Below are 19,526 nucleotides of genomic sequence, written 5' to 3'. Positions count from 1 at the left end.
ATACATGGAAATCTAGAGCAACTGGGGAGAATCAGGTTTGTGGGCCGGGAGCAAAGATTGGAAGATGGTGAAAACAAGTTCAGGTGATACTTACGGGACTATAAGTGGAGAATTCCAATAGAGTGTTGAGGTCTGAGCTGGAGGCAGTAGATTTGGAATTTACCAGCATGTAGATGGCAGTTATAGATGGCAACGTATATTAGTGAGATAACTTAAGAGTATATAAATTGAAGAGAGACCAGAGTTTGGAACCCTGAGAAACACTCACACTTAAGGCTTGTAGAGGACACAGAGTTTATGAGGGAAACAGAGCATAAGTATGAATAAACTAGGAGTATGTGGGATAATGGAAGTGATCAATAGGATACATGTAATTTGGGACAGAGATGTAATTTGGGATAATAGAATAGGGATGTAATTTGATAGATGTAATAGGGAGGTAATTTTTTTTTTTTTTTTTTTTTTTACGGTACGCAGGCCTCTCACTGTTGTGGCCTCTCCCGTTGCGGAGCACAGGCTCCAGACGCGCAGCCTCAGCGGCCATGGCTCACGGGTCCAGCCGCTCCGCGGCATGTGGGATCCTCCCGGATCGGGGCACGAACCCGCGTACCCTGCATCGGCAGGCGGACTCTCAACCACTGCGCCACCAGGGAAGCCCATAGGGAGGTAATTTGATAGATGTAATAGGGAGGTAATTTGAGACAGAGATAGAAAGTGTACATTAAACTGTGAAATATCAACTATGTCAGATGGGACTTGATAGGTGTTGGGTCTCTGGCTGCTGGACTGAATTCTCTTAGTAGAAGCCTATGGATGATTTATATTATTTAAGGGACAGATGTTTTAGATATCAGATATGTTTCAAAAGTTTGAAATCCAAACATTTCTCCACACACTTAAGCCCAGGTGTGAATGCAGAATAATGTTCCTGAAAAATCTTGAAAACATCTAAGCACAGCAGTCGGAGGCGATGATGTCCTTGACCATGAAACATGGGAGAGACAATTTTAGCTTAAAAAATGTAAGACCAGTTTTTCCCAATTAAGCACTTCAATGGATGGAAGCTAATATATGCTCAGTGGAATGGATGATCTGAAATAAATCTGTATTGTGAAGGTATTGCCAGAATGAATTAACTGCATATAAGGGCACCACATAACTGAATTCACTCTCGTGATGATTAGGGTTATTTGAAATTCACCAATTTAAATATGACAGTTTTAGTTTGGGTATTACTGGTGTTTAATTCTCTTTGTGAATTGTATTAGACTACATGCCCGACTGTTTATTTAAGACCTTTCCTAGTTAGAAATAATGTAAGTAGACCAAGTATCACTGATATCTGGCATATCTGTGGATTTTCTTCCCTATCTATGGATTCTCAGAATCTGTGGGTAACATAAAGTAAACAAAGGCCTTTTTGATTTGTACCTCTTTAAGTGGGTTTATTGACTGTCATGACTTTGTTTTGGTCCTCATGAAATATATGTGCCCTGATTCCAGGCTGAATGAAAGAAGCAAAACTTCCCAGGGATTTTCTCAGTCCCAATATTACAGTATTTGTAGCTATGAATCTCTCTTCTGTACCTGTCATCTAAACTACTTACATCTCATAGGGGAGAGGAGGTGTTTCTGTTTGTCTTTCTGGAAGCTTATCTAATTCCTGACACTCCTGACTGCAACACTGCTAATTGCATCAGAGTTCTCAACCATTTAAATTCCTTGGTGTTCCCTAAATTTCAAGCCTTGCGTGTATCATCCCCAGTTTTCAGCATCCACATGTAAAAAATCTCAAGCTTCACTTTAAAAAGATAACACAAAAGGGAATTTTTCCCCCTATCAAGAGGCCAGTGAGCACTGTAAATAAGGAGAAAAGAGGAATGTTTTAGAACCAAGGAAGGTCATTATGTAAACACAACCATTTGGCTTCCTACAGATTCTTCACTGAGAAATCAAGAAAGAGGGCTAAAGAGATTTAAAATTTTTTCTGTAATTAGTAGAATTTTTAAAAATAGCAAGCCTCTCTGCAGTTATTAGTATCTAGTATTAGTATCAACAATAGAGATAAAATGCTTCTCTTTTTGCTTCTACTTGCAAGAGGGACCTTATTTTGTTTACTTCTCAGTGCACCTGAGCATTATGAATTGCACTGATCTATTGTAGAATGATATCATAATAGCATATAGATTAAATATCACTATTGGAGTACTCCTTGCTACTCAAAGTGTGTTCCAAGGGCCAGCAGCATTGATATTACGGGGGAGCTTGTGGAAATGCAGAATCTCAGGCTCTAACCTAGATTTACGGAACCACTCTCTGCATCTTATCATAATCCCCAGATGATTCCTCTGTACATTAATATACTTTTTTTTAATTTATAAATTTATTTATTTATTTAATTATTTTTTGGCTGACTTGGTCTTTGTTGCTGTGCGCGGGCTTTCTCTAGTTGTGGCGAACGGGGGCTACTCTTCGTTGCGGCGCGCGGACTTCTCATTGCAGTGGCTTCTCTTGTTGCGGAGCACGGGCTCTAGGCGCGCAGGCTTCAGTAATTTTGGCATGCGGGCTCAGTAGTTGTGGTGCATGGACTTAGTTGCTCCACAGCGTGTGGGATCTTCCCCGACCGCGGCTCAAACCTGTGTCCCCTGCTTTGGCAGGTGGATTCTTAACCACTGTGCCACTAGGGAAGCCCTGTACATTAATATTTAAGAAACACTGGTCTAGATGAATAATAACCATACAAATACCCCAGATGAGTTTTTTGGGTCAAGAAAATTATAAGGAAAGCGCCTACTGTGGCTCAAAGTACATAATAGAATTCCTTTCACAGTAGAACTTCCTTGTATTTCAGTAAATCAAATGATTAGTTGGCAATGATGAAGAATTAACATAAAAAAGAAAAAAAATCATTTTTCTCATTTTTCCAACCGTCTTGTTTTCTAAATTCATTTTTGTTCCAGAGCTGAAATAACGACCCACAGGTGCAAAGAATAAATTTTAAAAACTAACTCTTTAGAGAACTGATTAAATAAATCAATCAGTTTCATTGTGTATCACTTTGCCTACAATGGATATTTCCTTGATGTGAGTTAAATGTAATTGATGGGCAACATGTCCTCTGTACAAAGTTCTTACATCAAAAAAACAAAACAAACCCCTACCTTATTAACAGTTCCATAATAGAAATGAAAGAGTTGAGTGGAAAACTGAAAGGAAGTTTGAATAGTTTGATATTCTCAAGACTTTGGGCATATGGATGCCATTAGCATGATGTCTAGTCAATGAAATGTTGGTTAATCTGAAACTTGTAAAAATATGTAGTAAGGAAACTTAGAGAGATAGGCTTCATTGAGGGCAGACCTGCTTAAGCAATTGTAAATGATAATATTACATTAGTAAACTTAGTCATTTTATAATCTTCCCTTTTCTCAATCCTTTCATCCAATTAATGTGCAAGTTCTGTTGGTTCCACTGCTAATGTACATCTTGAATTAATCCACTTCTCTATCTGCACCACTAACTATACTCAAAGCTGTCACTATCCAAAAGGTCTTCCCTCTTCCTCATAGCAGCCAGAGTCACCTTATAAAAATTATGAAATAAGTCCATGTGACTCCTATACTTAAATATCATTCATTGACATTTCATTGCTTTTATATTCTTATACAAATTCCTTAGTACATCAATGAGGCCTGGCATGGTCTTTTCAAGCTGTCTCATGCCACACTTCTTCCTTATTCCCCTCACTCCTGTCTCTACGTTTCTCTTGGTTCCTAAAGTATATACCTCTCTTCCTCACCATAAAACATTGTATGTCTTGCTCCTTTTTCTACATCATGTCTCAGGGGTTTTTTTGTTTGTTTGTTTGGGTTTTTCTTGGCCATGTCAAGCAGCATGTGGGATCTTAGTTCCCTGACCAGGGATAGAACCTGTGCCCCCTGCAGTGGAAGCTTGGAGTCTTAACCACTGGACCACCAGGGAAGTCCCTCTATATCATGTCTCAGTTTTAATGTCACCTTTTCAAGGGACATTAAACTGTCTGTAGGAATGTAAGTTGGTGCAGCCACTATGGAAAACAGTATGGAGGTTCCTCAAAAAACTAAAAATAGAATTACCATATGATCCAGCAATCCACTCCTGGGCATATATCCAGACAGAACTGGAAGTCAAAAAGATACATGCATCCCTATGTTCACAGCAGCACTATTCACAATAGCCAAGACATGGAAACAACCTAAATGTCCATTGACAAATGAATGGATAAAGAAGATGTGGTACATATATGCAATGGAATACTACTCAACCACAAAAAGGAATGGAATAATGACATTTGCAGCAATACGGATGGACCTAGAGTTATCATGTTTAGTGAAGTTATTCAGAAACAGAAAGACAAATACCATACGATATCACTTATATTTGGAATCTAAAATATGAGACAAATGAACTTATCTACAAAACAGAAATGACACAGATATAGAGAACAGACTTGTGGTTGCCAAGGGGGAGGGGGAGTGGATGAGGGATGAGGGGGGAGTTTGGGGTTAGCAGATGCAAACTAGTATATATAGAATGGATAAATAATAAGGTCCTACTGTACAGCACAGGGAACTATATTCAATATTCAATGATAAACCATAATGGAAAAGAATATAAAAAAGAATGTATGTATATGCATAACTGAATCACTTTGCTGTATGGCATAAATTAACACAACATTGTAAATCAACTATACTTCAATTAAAAAAAATAATGTCACCTTTTCAGGAAGGAACTGCCTGATTGTCTTACTTGAATTCTGATTCCTCTGTGGTTCTCTATTTTAACTCCCTGTTTAAGTCCTCAATAGCACATGACAAATTAATTTATAAATTTTATACATTTTGGATATTTATTCATTTATTGTCTGTCTTCCTCAAAGAAAGTAGGCTCCAATAAGGGCATACCTTGACTGTCTTGCTCACCACCAATTGTTGAGTACCTGGCAAAAAGCAGGCATCATTACACTTTTCTTGAATAGAAAGGATGACTGTAGAATAAATATAAAAAATTTCACATGCTTAATTTTTTATTACTTCCTTGATCTTCTGTGGTTCCTAATTCATTATGCAAGTGATTAATTTTGAAGAAATCCTTTCAAGTTCATTATGTGAAGAAATATTAAACATGACATTTTACTCTTTCAAGGAATGCTCAGCATTGGAAACAAAATTAACATGCCAAGACGATATTTTAATGGAACATTTTGTTGAAATTTGTATCAAGGGAACCAATTGAGGCTGCTAGCCTAGTTATTTGTCTTAGTCTGTGGTACCTTGTGATTGACTTTAAGAAAGTGAAGTGTGCTAGTTGCCGTATTTACCAGTACAATCTGTCAATACGGCATATAAACCAAATTTCAGGCCAACACATATGCAAAAATAAGAAGAACAAACTCTATGGGACTAAGGGTCTGAAGAAATCATGAGTCTGAGAGACTGTGCTCTTATACATTTCAGGTAATTCTCCAATGAGGCTCATTCCCTGAAAGCCAAGCAAAGGGGCCCAAGACTCTACTGTATTTACCAGAACTGTTGATAGATACCTCAGGACTTTAGAACTGAGTTATTAGATCAAGAAAAAAGACAAATAGCCCAGCCAGGGGCCTGATGGTCTCTTCCCCTACGTTGGAGGTACTCAGGTGATGGATTGAAGGACCTGAGTGAAGGAAGGAGTGTGGGTAGTATTGTGTATAAAGAACAATTTGGCACCACAATCAAACGTTAGTTGCAATTTTAGAATTCCAAACATCAGGATGAAAGGTGAAAAATATCTATTCAAATGCTTAACTTTAAGTGCACCTGATATATGGATATTTGAAGAGTCTGGATAATTGTACACATTTTAAGTCTGTATTTTACACCTTATATTCATTTCCTGGGGCTGCCATAAAAAAGTGCCACCAACCAGATGGCTTAAATAGCAGAAATTCATTGTCTCACAGTTCCGGAGACTAAAAGTATGGGATCAATGTGTCTGTAGGGTTGATTTGTTCTGAGGGCTGTGAGGAAAGGATCTGCCTCTTTCCTTGCATTGGAGATTGACATCTTATTCCTTTTATCTTCACATCATCTTCTCTCCATATGTGTCTGTGTCCAAATTTTCCCTTCTTATAAGGACACCATTCCTATTGAATTAGCCTACACTAGTGACTTCATTTTAACTTGATTATCTCTGTAGAGAACCTTCTCTGAATAAAGTTACATTTTAAGGGATTAGGACTTCAACACAGGAATTTTGGGGAAATGCAATTCAACCCATAACAGACCTTCATAATTAATTTACTTAAATGGCATTTTATAATATAGAAAATAAAAGAACATGTCAAAAATATTTGCTTTATGTGGCCAAAAACTACACAGCACATCCAAAAAATCTTAAGAAACTAACTGCACTTATAAAAATTCACATATGCTCTATATAGACTGTAGTCTATGACCCATAAGCAAACTATAATAAAACTTTTTAATTGGGACTTCCCTGGTGGTCCAGTGGTAAAGAATCCACCTTATAATGCAGGGGACGCAGGTTTGATCCCTGGTCTGGGGACTAATATCCCACATGCCGTGGGTCAACTAAGCCCGCATGCCACAACTACTGAGCTCGCACACCTCGACTAACGAGGCTGCGTGCTGCAAACTACAGAGCCCACGCACTCTGGAACCCATGCATCACAATTAGAGAAAACCCAGACGCCACAGCTAGAGAGAAGCCCACACGCCACAATGAAGAGCCTGCATGCCACAATGAAAGATCCCGCATGCCACAACTAAGACCTGATGCAGCCAAAAAAAAAAATAAATCTTTAAAAAAAAATACAAAAACTTTTTTATTGAGGAAGTTAATTAGCATCATTCTTTAAATTGGAATTTGTCTTTGAGCAGTTATTCAGCCTTAACTGGAGTCTGTTATAAGCACCCTTTTGGGGTAGAAATTTGGCATTAATAACTTAACACCTGACACCAGAGAACACATTTTCAGCGGAAGGAGCTATATGTGCTAATGAAGCTTGGAGCTTACTAGAGGTTGATTTTAATGTTTCTCTTGCTTTTCCCCTAATGAGATCTAAATTACGGCACTAATAGACTTATTTTCTTCACCTATTGTTTAAAAGCCAGATCACATTTTAATTGCACATCGAATTGCCCATAAAATAATAAATAAGGTAAAATGCAGCACAATTATGCATCTTAAGAAATGTGCTAATCTCTTTTTGTTCCTGAATTCTTAGCTGGATTTTGTGAAGAACCTCAGCAAAATCCATTTTCTCTGTCTTTGAAATGGTGCTGTGTTTGTATGGCTAAGAAGAGGGTGCTACAATTCAAGAGTTGTGGTCTCTTGGTGTGATAAGAAATAAACAAAAGCCTATGTTCATACATTGATCCCACCATTCCTGTGGTTTTCCTAATTTTTTTCCTGTGGACAAAAAATAATGCTAATTTTCACCTTCAGGAAAAGGCTATTCTGCCATTTCTTGTGGCCATTAAGGATGGAACCCGCGATGTGGAGTCTATTCAGCTGTCTCCTTTCCTGATATCTCTTGTCTTTTCCACGCTCCCTCCTCCTGTCCGTACCCTGTGATGTTTTTGAAAAGTGCTTGGGTGCTCATTCTGCTTGATATACTCATTACTGCCAGTGAGGCCTCCTTTAACTGACAGCTGAGATGGAGCAAGTGAATTCTGATTCATATGCTTCAGTAGCTGTTGTACCGTAGGTCCTAGCCTGACAAATGAAGAAATTGGTGTAGTATTGCGATGTGATTACCTGGGACCACAAATCCAGATTCACTCAGATGAATGAAACTGATTTTGATTTGCAATCCAAGAAAGTAAGGTTCCAGAATGTCAGCCATCTATTTCTTTCCCCTGGTCTTTAGCCAAGTTGTGATATGACTAGGATGGATTTTATTTAAATTCAATCTTGTTGAATCATAGTGGCAATAGTCAAAACCCAAGTGAATAATTTTTTTCTACTATAATACATTCTTAGTGGATATAACTGTGTTAAGTATTTGGCATGACTCAGAAAGAGATTTAGTTTTGATGTTTTGGAAGATAATATGCATTGAACATAAAGACACATGTCCTCACAACTACTCTCTTATAACAGTTTCCCATTCTTCACTCTCTGTCTAGGAATCAGTTGCAGTCTTGAAACTATTTTTGGAGAAAGTAAGGGCTTCACTCTATATGTCCATGTGTAGAGCTGAGCAAGTCCACATCCTCTCATCTCCATATTTTTCACCGCTACTAAAAGGTATTGAGATCTATATACTCAGCTCCTCCTGGATGTTTATTGGGATCTGCTAGGCTAGTGGTTCTGGAATCTAGCTACATATGTAATATATGTAATATGGTTAATTTCTAAAAAAATAAAGTAAGAATCAATTCGCAGAATCTGAGGCCTCCCTTTAGAGCCACTTTATGAGTATCTCTGGGGTAGATCCTGGTAATAGAAGTTTTTATAAAAGCACTGCATGTGACTTGAATGCAAAGCCAGATCTGGGAACTTCTGTTCTGGGTTGACTGAGTGTCAATGCCCATTTGGTACAGTGGTTTCTCTTTGACCTTTCCAAATAATCTGTAGTGGAGCTGTGAGAAATCTCTGCTGTAATTCGTGATTGATAGTGAGTTATTCATAAACTAGTTCTCTGGAAGTTTTATGATGTCGTTTACAATATAATTGTAAGCTCTGCTTTTTTTTGTGTGTGTGTGTGTGTGGTACGCAGGCCTCTCACTGTTGTGGCCTCTCCCGTTGCGGAGCACAGGCTCCGGACGTGCAGACTCAGTGGCCATGGCTCACGTGCCCAGCAGCCGCTCCACGGCATGTGGGATCTTCCCGGACCGGTGCACGAAACCATGTCCCCTGCATCAGCAGGCGGATTCTCAACCACTGCACCACCAGGGAAGCCCTAAGCTCTGCTTTTTATTCTGTTATTGTATCTTTGAGGTTTGGTATGTCTTGCATTAAAACTACCTTTACAGAAGATTTTTTATTCCCTAAATCTTATATTTCAATAAATTTCTTCTCACCTTTACAAAAAAATCCTGATTTAAAAAATCATTTAAAGTATCATTGACACCAAAAGAAGATTAAAACTAAGATGAGATCAGTAAAAATTGATTTTTAATGGTGTCAAGTCATTCTCTTTTGAATGAAGTAAAGTTTAATTACTGTTTAGAAAGGACATCATGCATCTTATTACTGTAGTGTATCATGTAACTAGAAATGTATCACCTACTATTAGAGACAACAAACTGAAATAGGATGCATATAAAGGGCACTTTAGCTGTCTAAGTAGAATCTATTGATCTGTGTGTTTCCAACAAGTCCAGTATTTTGTCTCTATATCCCATGTAATGGTTCAGTATAATTTACTTTACAACTTCAATTCTCTATCCTTCACTACACTGCTTGTTTTCAGAATTTATCTTTAGTTATCCACCTCCTAGGTTCAGAACATCTTACTCTAAAAAAATCAGGAATTATTTTATATTAATTTCTTGAATATGTACTCTGACTTCTAGCATTGTTAGAGGAAGAATTAATTATGTTAAGTAAAAGTTGGAAGTATCTGGTATAGAAACTGGTGTTATTTGTGTGTGAGTATGTGTGGGTGTGTATTTCAAGGGCTTATTTCCATTAGAAACTTGATGTGGGAAATATATATGTTAGGGTACCAACTTTGGACCTATTAATCTTTGATTTGTTCTGAGTTTCTTAAGGTTACTGGCTAGTTTAAATGCATTTGAAGGCCAGGGCTGAATGAGATGATAAAATAACACCTTTTTATTTAGCAACACAATGTGATCTATATATTGAGTCTGGTTTTGGATTCTGATTTCTTATTTTATAGGGTCAAGTGTCCTGATTTACCCTTTATATCTCTCTATGAACTACTCTTTGGTATATAAGCAAATCTGGCATGCCAACCACTTTGTTTTGGCATTTATTTACTAGTTGAATACTAAATGCTCCCACTTAAAGAGTACAGTACTCAAGAGAACTCTGGATAACATTTGGAATTTAGCTTACCTGTCATGAATATTCATTCTAATATGTAACCAGTCCACTTCAAGATTTGGACAGTAAAAGTACACTGTTGTTCAGAAGGTTGTATAACTGAGGTGTCCGCTTCCTTCTTTTTCCAGCTGAGTGTTCTCAAGTACGCTCAGTTAAACCCCAAAGTATAGGTAAAGCAGCCCAACACTATTACCTACTAGGCATCCAGCAGGTTGCTGCAGGAGGAATCTTTATGGAATAATGGAAGGAAGGATGGAACATCTACACAGGGGAAGGTTCCTACTCTCACTGAACAGCCGGAGTGTAGGGGCAACGACCCAGGGGATGTGAAGTTTCCATTCCTGCAAAGATAAAATACTCAGCTAACAGTGTCCTGGCCAAGCATAGCTCTGGGATTCTCTAAATGTGTCCCTGCTGGTGGTCTTTCTCTCAGTTCACTGGGCCCAATGGGGTGTCTGAGAATTCTTTGGAGTCAGAAATAAAGTTTAAAAAAAACCTTTGGATCCTGTGCCCTTCTTCACAGCACCTGGGTTTCTCTTTGTTTTAAATTGTATCCTTTTATTGCTTCCATAATAATCCTCAATATCCACAAGGAAATTCCTAATAACCTATTATACTTAGAACCCAAGCAGCAATAAAAATTGGTTTATCCTCTCTTGGAGAGTAAGTAGGGTTCAAGCTTTAGAAAGATGATGCTCGCCCTTGTAAGATATTTTCATTGAGGATGAATAATACCCACATTTGAGGATTAGTCAGTTGGCTTCTTAATGTTAACATCCACAGTGACAACAACAACAACCAAAGGAGAATAACTAGCTGGATTTCATATTATAAAATAGGGTGAATAGTCTACGCTCTGCAGCATTCAAACGAAGGATATATAGGACAATGAAAAATTATATAAATAGTCATTTCAATATCAAATAAATTACTAAAATAGGTAAATTATAATAACTAGACATAAACTCCACTGGTATTTATTGTGTATCCACTAGTGTCAGACTTATTCAAATACATTACTTAATTGTATTTACTCCTTACAAAATTCCTGTGAATTAGTTATTTTGAGACCCATTTTAAAGATGAGCACACCAAAGGCTCAGAGATGATAAATAGGTTGGCCTAAGGTCAGACAGTTATTACCAAGTGCTTTTAAAAATACTGTGCTAAAATTGGTATTTGAACCTAGTTTTTCTAGCTTGTGTTTAGTGCCCTTTCCATTATGCCACACTTAACATGTTATCCTGCTGCTCAGCTATCTAATATTAGGCTTTTGCTTCATTCTCTATATCTCTCTTCATATACACACATACATGCATACTTACATATTTCCAAATATGACATGGAATCATATTATCATCAGAATATTGTAGCTGATGAGCTACAAATTCTGTGTCAGGTATGTTGGTCTTACTCCAGCTCCACATTCCTTTTCTTCCTACAAAAAGTAAAGAGTTCTAGTCCACTTTTATTCCCCTAAATGAAGGTTTCCTAACCTCCACTTTATTGACATTTTGGAGAAGATAATTCTTTGTTGTGGGGCTGTCCAGTGCATTGCAGGATGCTTAGCAACATCTCTGGTCTCCATCTACTAGATGTCAGTAGCACCACCCAGCGTGACAATCAAAAAATATCCCCATAATCACTGTCAGATATCCTTCGGGAAGCAAAACTGTTCCCAATTGAGAATGACTGCTCTAAACTTAAAATGAAAGTAACTAAATAAAAGTGTAGTCCCTCTGCTCTGTTTCTTCCCTGCATATTAGAGACTTTAAGCAATTAGTTTATTTAGGCTTTATATTAGTCAGAACAAGTCAAGTTAGGCTGTGGTAACAAACAATGCCCAAATTGGCTTAACACAATGAGCCGTTAGCTCTCTGGGCTGCTGTCCTCCCTGAGTTAGGTTACCATCCGGGTGACTTCAGCTCCTAGAAGCTCAGCATCCACATGTGCCTTCATACTCATTGCAGCAGGGAAAGAGGGAGTGGAAGATCATGCATAAGGTCTTAAGTATGTCCCTCTGAAGTCACACTGGTCACTTCAGCTTACGTTTTATCGACAAAAGCAAGTCATGTGGCCATATCTAGCTTTGAGGTGGAGAGGAAGTTTAGTCCTCCATGCTTGAAAGGGGATACCTGGGAACACTGGTAAGCATCCGTGATGCCTGCCACCGTCATCTAAGGACTATAGTCTGACCGCCCTGTAATGAACCTAGTAAGGTTCTAGGTTACATGAATCAAGTAAAGTTTGAAATAGATTATTCACCTATTAGTTCTGGAGAGAATGTACGCATGTGAAATAATCAGTGAACAAGACAACATATACCATATGCAACAGATTATAATAACATGTGTGCAATTTATATATTAATTTGGAAAATATTTACATTTTTAAGATACTTACATTTTATGATTTTAAGTCTTGCAACTAAAGAGCATGGTATATCTTTTGGGTTCTGGGACCTAATTCCAATGTACGGGGTAGGGAGTGTTCTCACATATCCAAGCAATTCTCCAGAGACCAGCTTGGTGTCCTGCAGTTCGATGCAATTCTGACACTACCTACCTACAGACAGCATCAGATTCCACAGGTTAAGGGTTCAGTCACACAAGACCCAGCCCCCAACCTGCCTTCAGAAGCCAGTCGCAAACCCAGGTTGTTACCCATGTTTCTGACTGGCTACAGATTGGAGATTCCCCATACCTCTCCTTAGACTTGAGTTTCATTAATTTTCTAGAGCAGCTCACAGAACTCAGATAAACATTTTACTTCCTAGATCACCAGTTTATTATAAAAGGATGTAACTCAGGGACAGTCAGATATAAGAGACACCTAGGTGAAGCATGGGGAAAAGGGCAGGGCCCTCTCTCAGTTCCATGTGTTCACCAACCTGGAGGCTCCGCAAACCCTGTTCTTTTGGGTTTTTATGGAGGCTTCATTTCATAGGCATGAGTAATAAAATCATTGGCCAAAGGTGATTGATTCAACCTCCAGCCCCTCTTCCCTCCCAGGAGGTCAGGGGGTGGGATGAAAATTCCAGCTCTCTAATCACAAGGTTGGTACCCCCTGGCAACCAGTCTCCATGCTTGGGTGTATTCCAAAAGTTACCTCATTAACAAAAGACACCATTACAGCTCTCATCACTTAGGAAATTTCAATGGTTTTAGGAGCTCTGTGCCGGAAATGGTTATGAAGAGCAAATATATATTTCTTATTATAAATCACAATATCACAGTATGTCTCTCTATTTATTCGTTGTTGTTTTCGTAATGTCCTCTAATAAAATTTTATAGTGCTTTCTGGTTAAAGGTATTCCTAGATGTTTTATAATTTTGTTTTTTGTTTGTTTGTTTGTTTTGTTTTTTGTTTTGTTTTTGCGGTACGCAGGCCTCTCACTGTTGTGGCCTCTCCCATTGCGGAGCACAGGCTCCGGACACGCAGGCTCAGCGGCCATGGCTCACGGGCCCAGCCGCTCCGCAGCATGTGGGATTCTCCCGGACCGGGCCACGAACCCGTGTGCCCTGCATCGGCAGGCGGACTCTCAACCACTGCACTACCAGAGAAGCCTTTTTTGTTATTTTTGAATGAAATTTTCCCTGGTCCTCCCATTCTATTTCTACCTGGCTATGGTAGTACAGAGAATGGTTGCTTGATTTTTTATATTTTTCTTCATCCAGATATCTTAATACTTTTAATATTTTTCATAGCTTTTGTAGTTTAATCTCTTTTTCAGAGTTACATTTCCTCTTCTTACATTGTAGCATTAGGTGAATCATACAATGTTGTTACTGATGGAAATGATCTTTACTTTGATTTTATTTACAAGAAGATTGTTGATTATTAGTTTCTGTTAACCTCATGCTATTTGAAATTTTTGTATAGAGTTTTAAACAGGAATGAATGCTGAATTTTAGCACATATTTTCCAGAATTAATCATAGGAGTTTTACATTTAATTTGTTAGTATTTGAAATATGTTGATGGGTTTCCTAATATTGAACCACATATACATTCCTGGAATAGGTATAACTTGGTGGACGTACTTTAATATATTGCTAGATTTGGTTTGCTAATGCTTATTTCCTGGCGTTCTAGTTAATTGAATCATTTGTTTCCCCCAAAACACCACCACCAGTATTTCAGTCTTTTGCTAATAATATTGGTTCTCATATTCTTAATACAGCTTTTCCTGTTCCAGCTTTAAAGGTTAATTGCCTTTTAACACTACATGTTTTATGCAGCTCCTATAACACCAACAATAGTAATAGTTGACTCCATGTGTTCTTATTAGAATTCTACCAAATATCTGGCTGGGTAGCTGCCCTCGCCAAGTGGAACATGTAACCATCAAACTGAAGCATGAACTGGGGATTACGGCTGTAATGAACTTCCAGACAGAATGGGATATTGTACAGAATTCCTCAGGCTGTAACCGCTACCCAGAACCCATGACTCCTGACACTATGATTAAGCTGTATAAGGAAGAAGGCCTGGCCTACATCTGGATGCCGACACCGGATATGAGCACTGAAGGTAAGCATGAGAAGGAGCTTTCTGGCTCCTCGTGGAATGTGTTTCAAAGAAGCCCTTGCTGGTTTTTCGCCTGTCTGTCTGTCTATCTGTCTGCCTATCTACCTACCTACCTTTCTGTCTATAATTGAATGACCTAAACGTGAATGACAGATATGGAATAAATATAAGGTTTTTGGTTTAATATATTTAATATATATATCTTTTGACACCTTGGCTTAGATTCTGTTTAACATGGGTCCTTCGATTTATTTATTCATTAAACATGTATTTACTGTGTATCAACTATGTGTGGGGCCCTAGGCTGGTGGTTGGGAATACAACAGTGAGGAAAAGCAGGCACAACTCCTGTCCTCATGGAGCTTCTAGTTCTATAGGGCAGACAAGCGTTAATCAAATGACTACAAATAGAGTTGTAAAGCTATGATGAGCTTTTGGTTAGAAAGATACATAGATATTGCTGTGAGAGCCTAGGCAGGCAAATCAGACCTAGGAAGAAGGGCCAGAGAAGGTTTTCTCGGGTGTGTTTGAGCTGAGATCTGAAGCGGGAGTTGGCACGGGTGAGGTGGGAAAGAGGCTTCCAGGCAGAGGGAACAGCTTGGGAAGAATTCCCGTTGCAGGAGAGCACAGAGTGTTGGAGGAACTGAAAGAAGGCCAGTTTGGCTGCAGGGCTGGGAAGGAGGGAACAGAGTCTTGCAGGATTTGGGGCACAATAAAAACTTTAGGTGCTATCCTAAAGCAGTGAGAAGCAGTTGAAAGGGCGGGAGGCTGGGAGATGTCAAGTTAACTTTTCTTTTCCCCTCTAAAAGTGCCCTTCGTTTGCAGTGTAGAGAATGTCAGAGTGGGCCCCAGCTGATCTGGGGACGCCAGTTAGGAGGCGACTGCAGTAGGTAAGGTGAGAGATGACGAGAGAGAACGCAGCTCGGGGCAGGGTGGCAATAGTGACGCTTCATTTACTGCACAAACACTGGCTGAGCGTGTCTTTGTGAAGAGGGAAGTAGGGTGTGACATGGATGCTGCCAGGGAAACAGAGATAAATAGGCACACTTTTTTTTTTTTTTTGGCTGTGTTGGGTCTTCGTTGCTGCACACGGGCTTTCTCTAGTTGCGGCAAGCGGGGGCTACTCTTCGTTGCGGTGCGCGGGCTTCTCATCGCGGTGGCTTCTCTTGTTGCAGAGCATGGGCTCTAGGCGCCTGGGCTTCAGTAGTTGTGGCACGTGGGCTCAGTAGTTGTGGCTCATGGGCTTAGCTGCTCCGTGGCATGTGGAATCTTCCCAGACCAGGGCTCAAACCCTTGTCCCCTGCAATGGCAGGCGTATTCTTAACCACTGCACCACCAAGGAAGCCCAAGGCACACTTTTGATCTCATGGTAAGAGGCAGTAAGGCAAGTTCAAAACTAATTATAGTAGAAAGAAGAATGTGATGAGAGAGATGAGCCCTGCGCACTAGGAGGGTTATAGCGTGGGAGGAGCTCTTTTACGGCAGAGCGCAGGGAGGCTACATGAGTATCCTGGGATTTGAGGTGGGCGTGGCAGGGCCAGGTAGAGGGAGAAAGAGCATGCCAGGTGGAAGAAACAGCCAAGGCCCAGAGGCATGGTATTTTAGAGGAACGATCTGTATGTCAGCCTGGCTGTGGAGGAGGGTTCTTGTTTGTAGAAAGGAGTGGAGCCAAGGGAACAAGTTACACGAATCATATCAACCAGATGTCAGCAGGGGGCAGCAGAGAGCTATGGACTGGTGCAGGCTGAGGGAGTTTGGTGAACTGCTATTCTGGGGGAAAGAAGGAAGACAGTGATGGCCAGGGAGGAAGCATCTCTATCATCAGCCCTCTTCTCCGCAAAGTACATTATGTATCAAACACTCTTCTCAGTAATTTCATACATTAACTCATTTAATTCTCAAGACAAGAGTCCAGGCAGATGTTGCAGTTATCTGCATTTTGCAGAGGAAGAGAATGAGGTACAAAAAAGTTAAGTAACCTGGCCTGTGTCACATAGCAGAGACACAGCCTGGATTTCAACCCAGGCAGTCAGGCTCAGAACATTGCTCCTGACACCATATGATGAAGCTTCTCTACGTGCTCACGTGGACTCTTCATGCACTTTCTGCAGACCACCACCCGCACTTCAGTCTGTCACGTACATCGTCAGCTGGAGTTAGACAAAGTCACGAGTTTCCAGGGAGGTAGCTTGTCACCCCAGAGTGTCCCAGGACCTTGGCCATCTTGGCTGTTAATGAATCTTTATGGTCCTCCTGTCCGGGCTAGACCCCTTTGTGGGTCTGTCTGAACTGAACTGTCACTGGGGATGTATAATTTTTCTTCCTGAAGGAGGAGATAGTTTGGTTACTCTTCTTGGTAATTAATGCCGATCCAAAGGAGCTTGATTCAGCTGCAAGAGCTCTGTCTTTTTTCAAGGAATTAAAAAAAAAAACAAAAAAAACCCCACCTTACTTGCACAGAAGAGCCCTGGTCGAATCTAGGTCATATTTGCCCTGTCCAGTTTGTTTCTCTGGTTTCAAAATGGAGAAGGTCGTTAGGACAGTGTGCCTGTAGCTTCTTGGGAGTGTTTTGATTTTTGCTTCTTTGGTTGTCATCTTAGAGCATTGTTATCCTGTTGGAGTAGGATGTGAGATGAGGCTCAGAGAAGCTGAGATGAATATAGCCGCTCCACCCCATGCACTGATTCTCCAAAACCCTGCTGACTGATAGGCAATTTGCTTGATAGTTTGGGAATATACAGAAGCCTGGTGGAAAATTCTACCTCCAAAGACCCGCTGTAATGGTATTAAAACCTTTGTCGGGGGTGGGGGGGGTGGGGGGGGGTTACGGAGTCACCAGGAGCCAGTCATACAACGGAGCGTCTTCCACCCTGAGGCACTTTGGAAACATGAAATGGCAGCAAAATGAAAGCTCCCACTTGAAAAAGGCCAAATCCCAAGACTAAATAAAGGGTTTCTTTGGTTCAGCATAACCTGGGGGAGTAATCAAAGAGTTAACAACACTCCTGAGTCGCCAAGGAATTTCTGACCAATAGATCAATCTCTGTGGCTCACAACGTTAGCACAATGAACACACAGATTAATTCAGCTGAATATTTTTAGAACTCTAGAGAAAAATCCATCTGGAAGTGTTTTGAGCCGCAGCATAATGCTGTCAGATAAAGTCTGAGAAAGAAGACAGTTTGTTAGGCCTGACTGTCACCACTGGTTGTCACAGACCTGGTACAGTCAACTGTGCCATCGATTCTTTCTCTTGTACTTTTTGTCCTATGCAGTGGGACTGGGGCTGTTTAGGGTTTTCCTTTTCTTTTCTTTTGATTTGTGTCTTTCACCTGAGGAACAAAAAGCTCCCAAATCTAGCACTCACCTGAAAACATAAAATCTGTTCATTAAAAGTCAGTTTTCCTTCACACGGGAAGTACTCAGATTGGGTTTTGACCTCTGTAAGCGCAGTGCTGTTTATAACAAATGGTTTACCCTTGTCTCCCAAATGGGTTAACATGCTCCCCAGAGCCACCCATCTGTGGTCACAGTCTTAGTTCTTTCTCTGACCCAGCATGCTAAATTCAGTGCTGCCATGAGGCGGAGACACTGGCCTTGGAGCCTCACCGCCCGGGCTTGAGCCTTATCACCATCGTGTGATACGGGCAGGCTTGTTCCTGCACTTGGAAAATGGGGAATAATAATTGCAGACTTACACGGTTATAACAATAGAATAAAATAATTGATATGAAAGTGCTTTCAAAATTCCAAAGTTGGGACTATAATATTAGTGCCAAGTTCTTCAGTTTCTACCAAAGGGTGTTACAGATAACATAGACCTTATCAATATTAAGGAAAAGAAGATATGCTCAAATAAAATAGTAATATATTCAGCCATAAATCTGCCTCTGGATTAAGAAAGGAAAGATGTGTGTGTGTGTGTGTGTGTGTGTGTGTGTGTGTGTGTGTGTTGGAAGGCTGAAAGTTGTGCCAGGAATGATTTCGTTCAGGGTCAGACTTAGGTCAACCTCAGATATCTTTAGGGACCCCCCACTCCCACTTATTTCAGGCCCCCTCATGCCTCAGGCTGCCCCACCATGCCCTTGTCCCCTTTCTCACCTGTGCTTGCTTGCTCATTGCATGTTTTCAGGTAGCTTTTAATCATTCCAGAGTTGGATTAGCCTGGAGGAGATGTGGACCAGAAATTTAGCTAAGAGGGGTCTCGGACTGTCTCAGATCAAATCGGTATTAACGGGTTTTTTTACATTGTTTTAATTCATGTATTTAATGAGTGTTTATTGAGCATCTGTGGAGAGTCAAGGCCTGTTTTAAATTCCAAAGTAAGAATCGCAGATGGTAGAGTGTTTTGTTGGACCTGCACAGGCTTTAAAATTTTCAACTTAGTTGCCAACACTTAAAATTTGGAATATTTCACATTAAAAAATCAGTGGTTCTCTTTTGCCTTGGGGTGTTATTGTTTTTAAAAATGGAAACATTTTATCAAATTAAATTCTATATGGAGCCTAAATATATGAAACATAAAAATTAGGGGATCTGGTTGACGCTGGCTTTACTGTGTGAGCCCTGACCCTGGGGACCGTCTTGTGATTCCTTGGTGGGTTACGTATTAGCTCAGCCTCCCTAGGATGGGTTTTCAAGCAGAAGGACATGCGCCTGTAGGGCACAGATGGCCCCTCTAGGGTAGGGGCAGAGGTGCTGAATCCCATGGAGGGTGTTACTGTCCCACAGGAGTGAGAGCCGCAGCATGACCAGGTAAGTGGGGGAGCAGGGACTGACTGAAAATTCAGATCGACAGCATAGTGGCTAGCAAGTGCCATTGACCAGGTAGGTTAGGGAAGGACAGTAGTACAGAGGTTAAAACCAGAGGCTTTAGAATCTGGATGGCTGGGTTGGAGGTGGCCATTAGGGAATAACCTTGGGCAAATCTCAGAT

At 40.2% G+C, this 19,526-nt stretch overlaps 1 protein-coding gene across 4 annotated transcripts in view; it reads left to right on the top strand.

Annotated features, from left to right (window-relative positions):
* The window catches only part of EPM2A (EPM2A glucan phosphatase, laforin), a 127,210-nt gene that overhangs the window by 82,847 nt on the left and 24,837 nt on the right, over positions 1 to 19,526 (top strand). For all 4 annotated transcript variants that reach the window (XM_089922097.1, XM_030760301.2, XM_022558554.3 and 1 more), the window contains exon 3: positions 14,353 to 14,594. In XM_089922097.1, coding sequence (XP_089778223.1) covers positions 14,353 to 14,594 — 242 coding nt within the window. The remainder of the gene's footprint in view (positions 1 to 14,352; positions 14,595 to 19,526) is intronic.

This window comes from Delphinapterus leucas, chromosome 12, assembly GCF_059928025.1.
Source record: "Delphinapterus leucas isolate spDelLeu-1000000601 "Yukka" chromosome 12, BTC_Dleu_Yukka2, whole genome shotgun sequence".
NCBI classification, from domain to species: domain Eukaryota; kingdom Metazoa; phylum Chordata; class Mammalia; order Artiodactyla; family Monodontidae; genus Delphinapterus; species Delphinapterus leucas.
The sequence above is the reverse complement of the archived record's forward strand: the minus strand, read 5'-3'. Positions and strand labels throughout refer to the sequence as shown.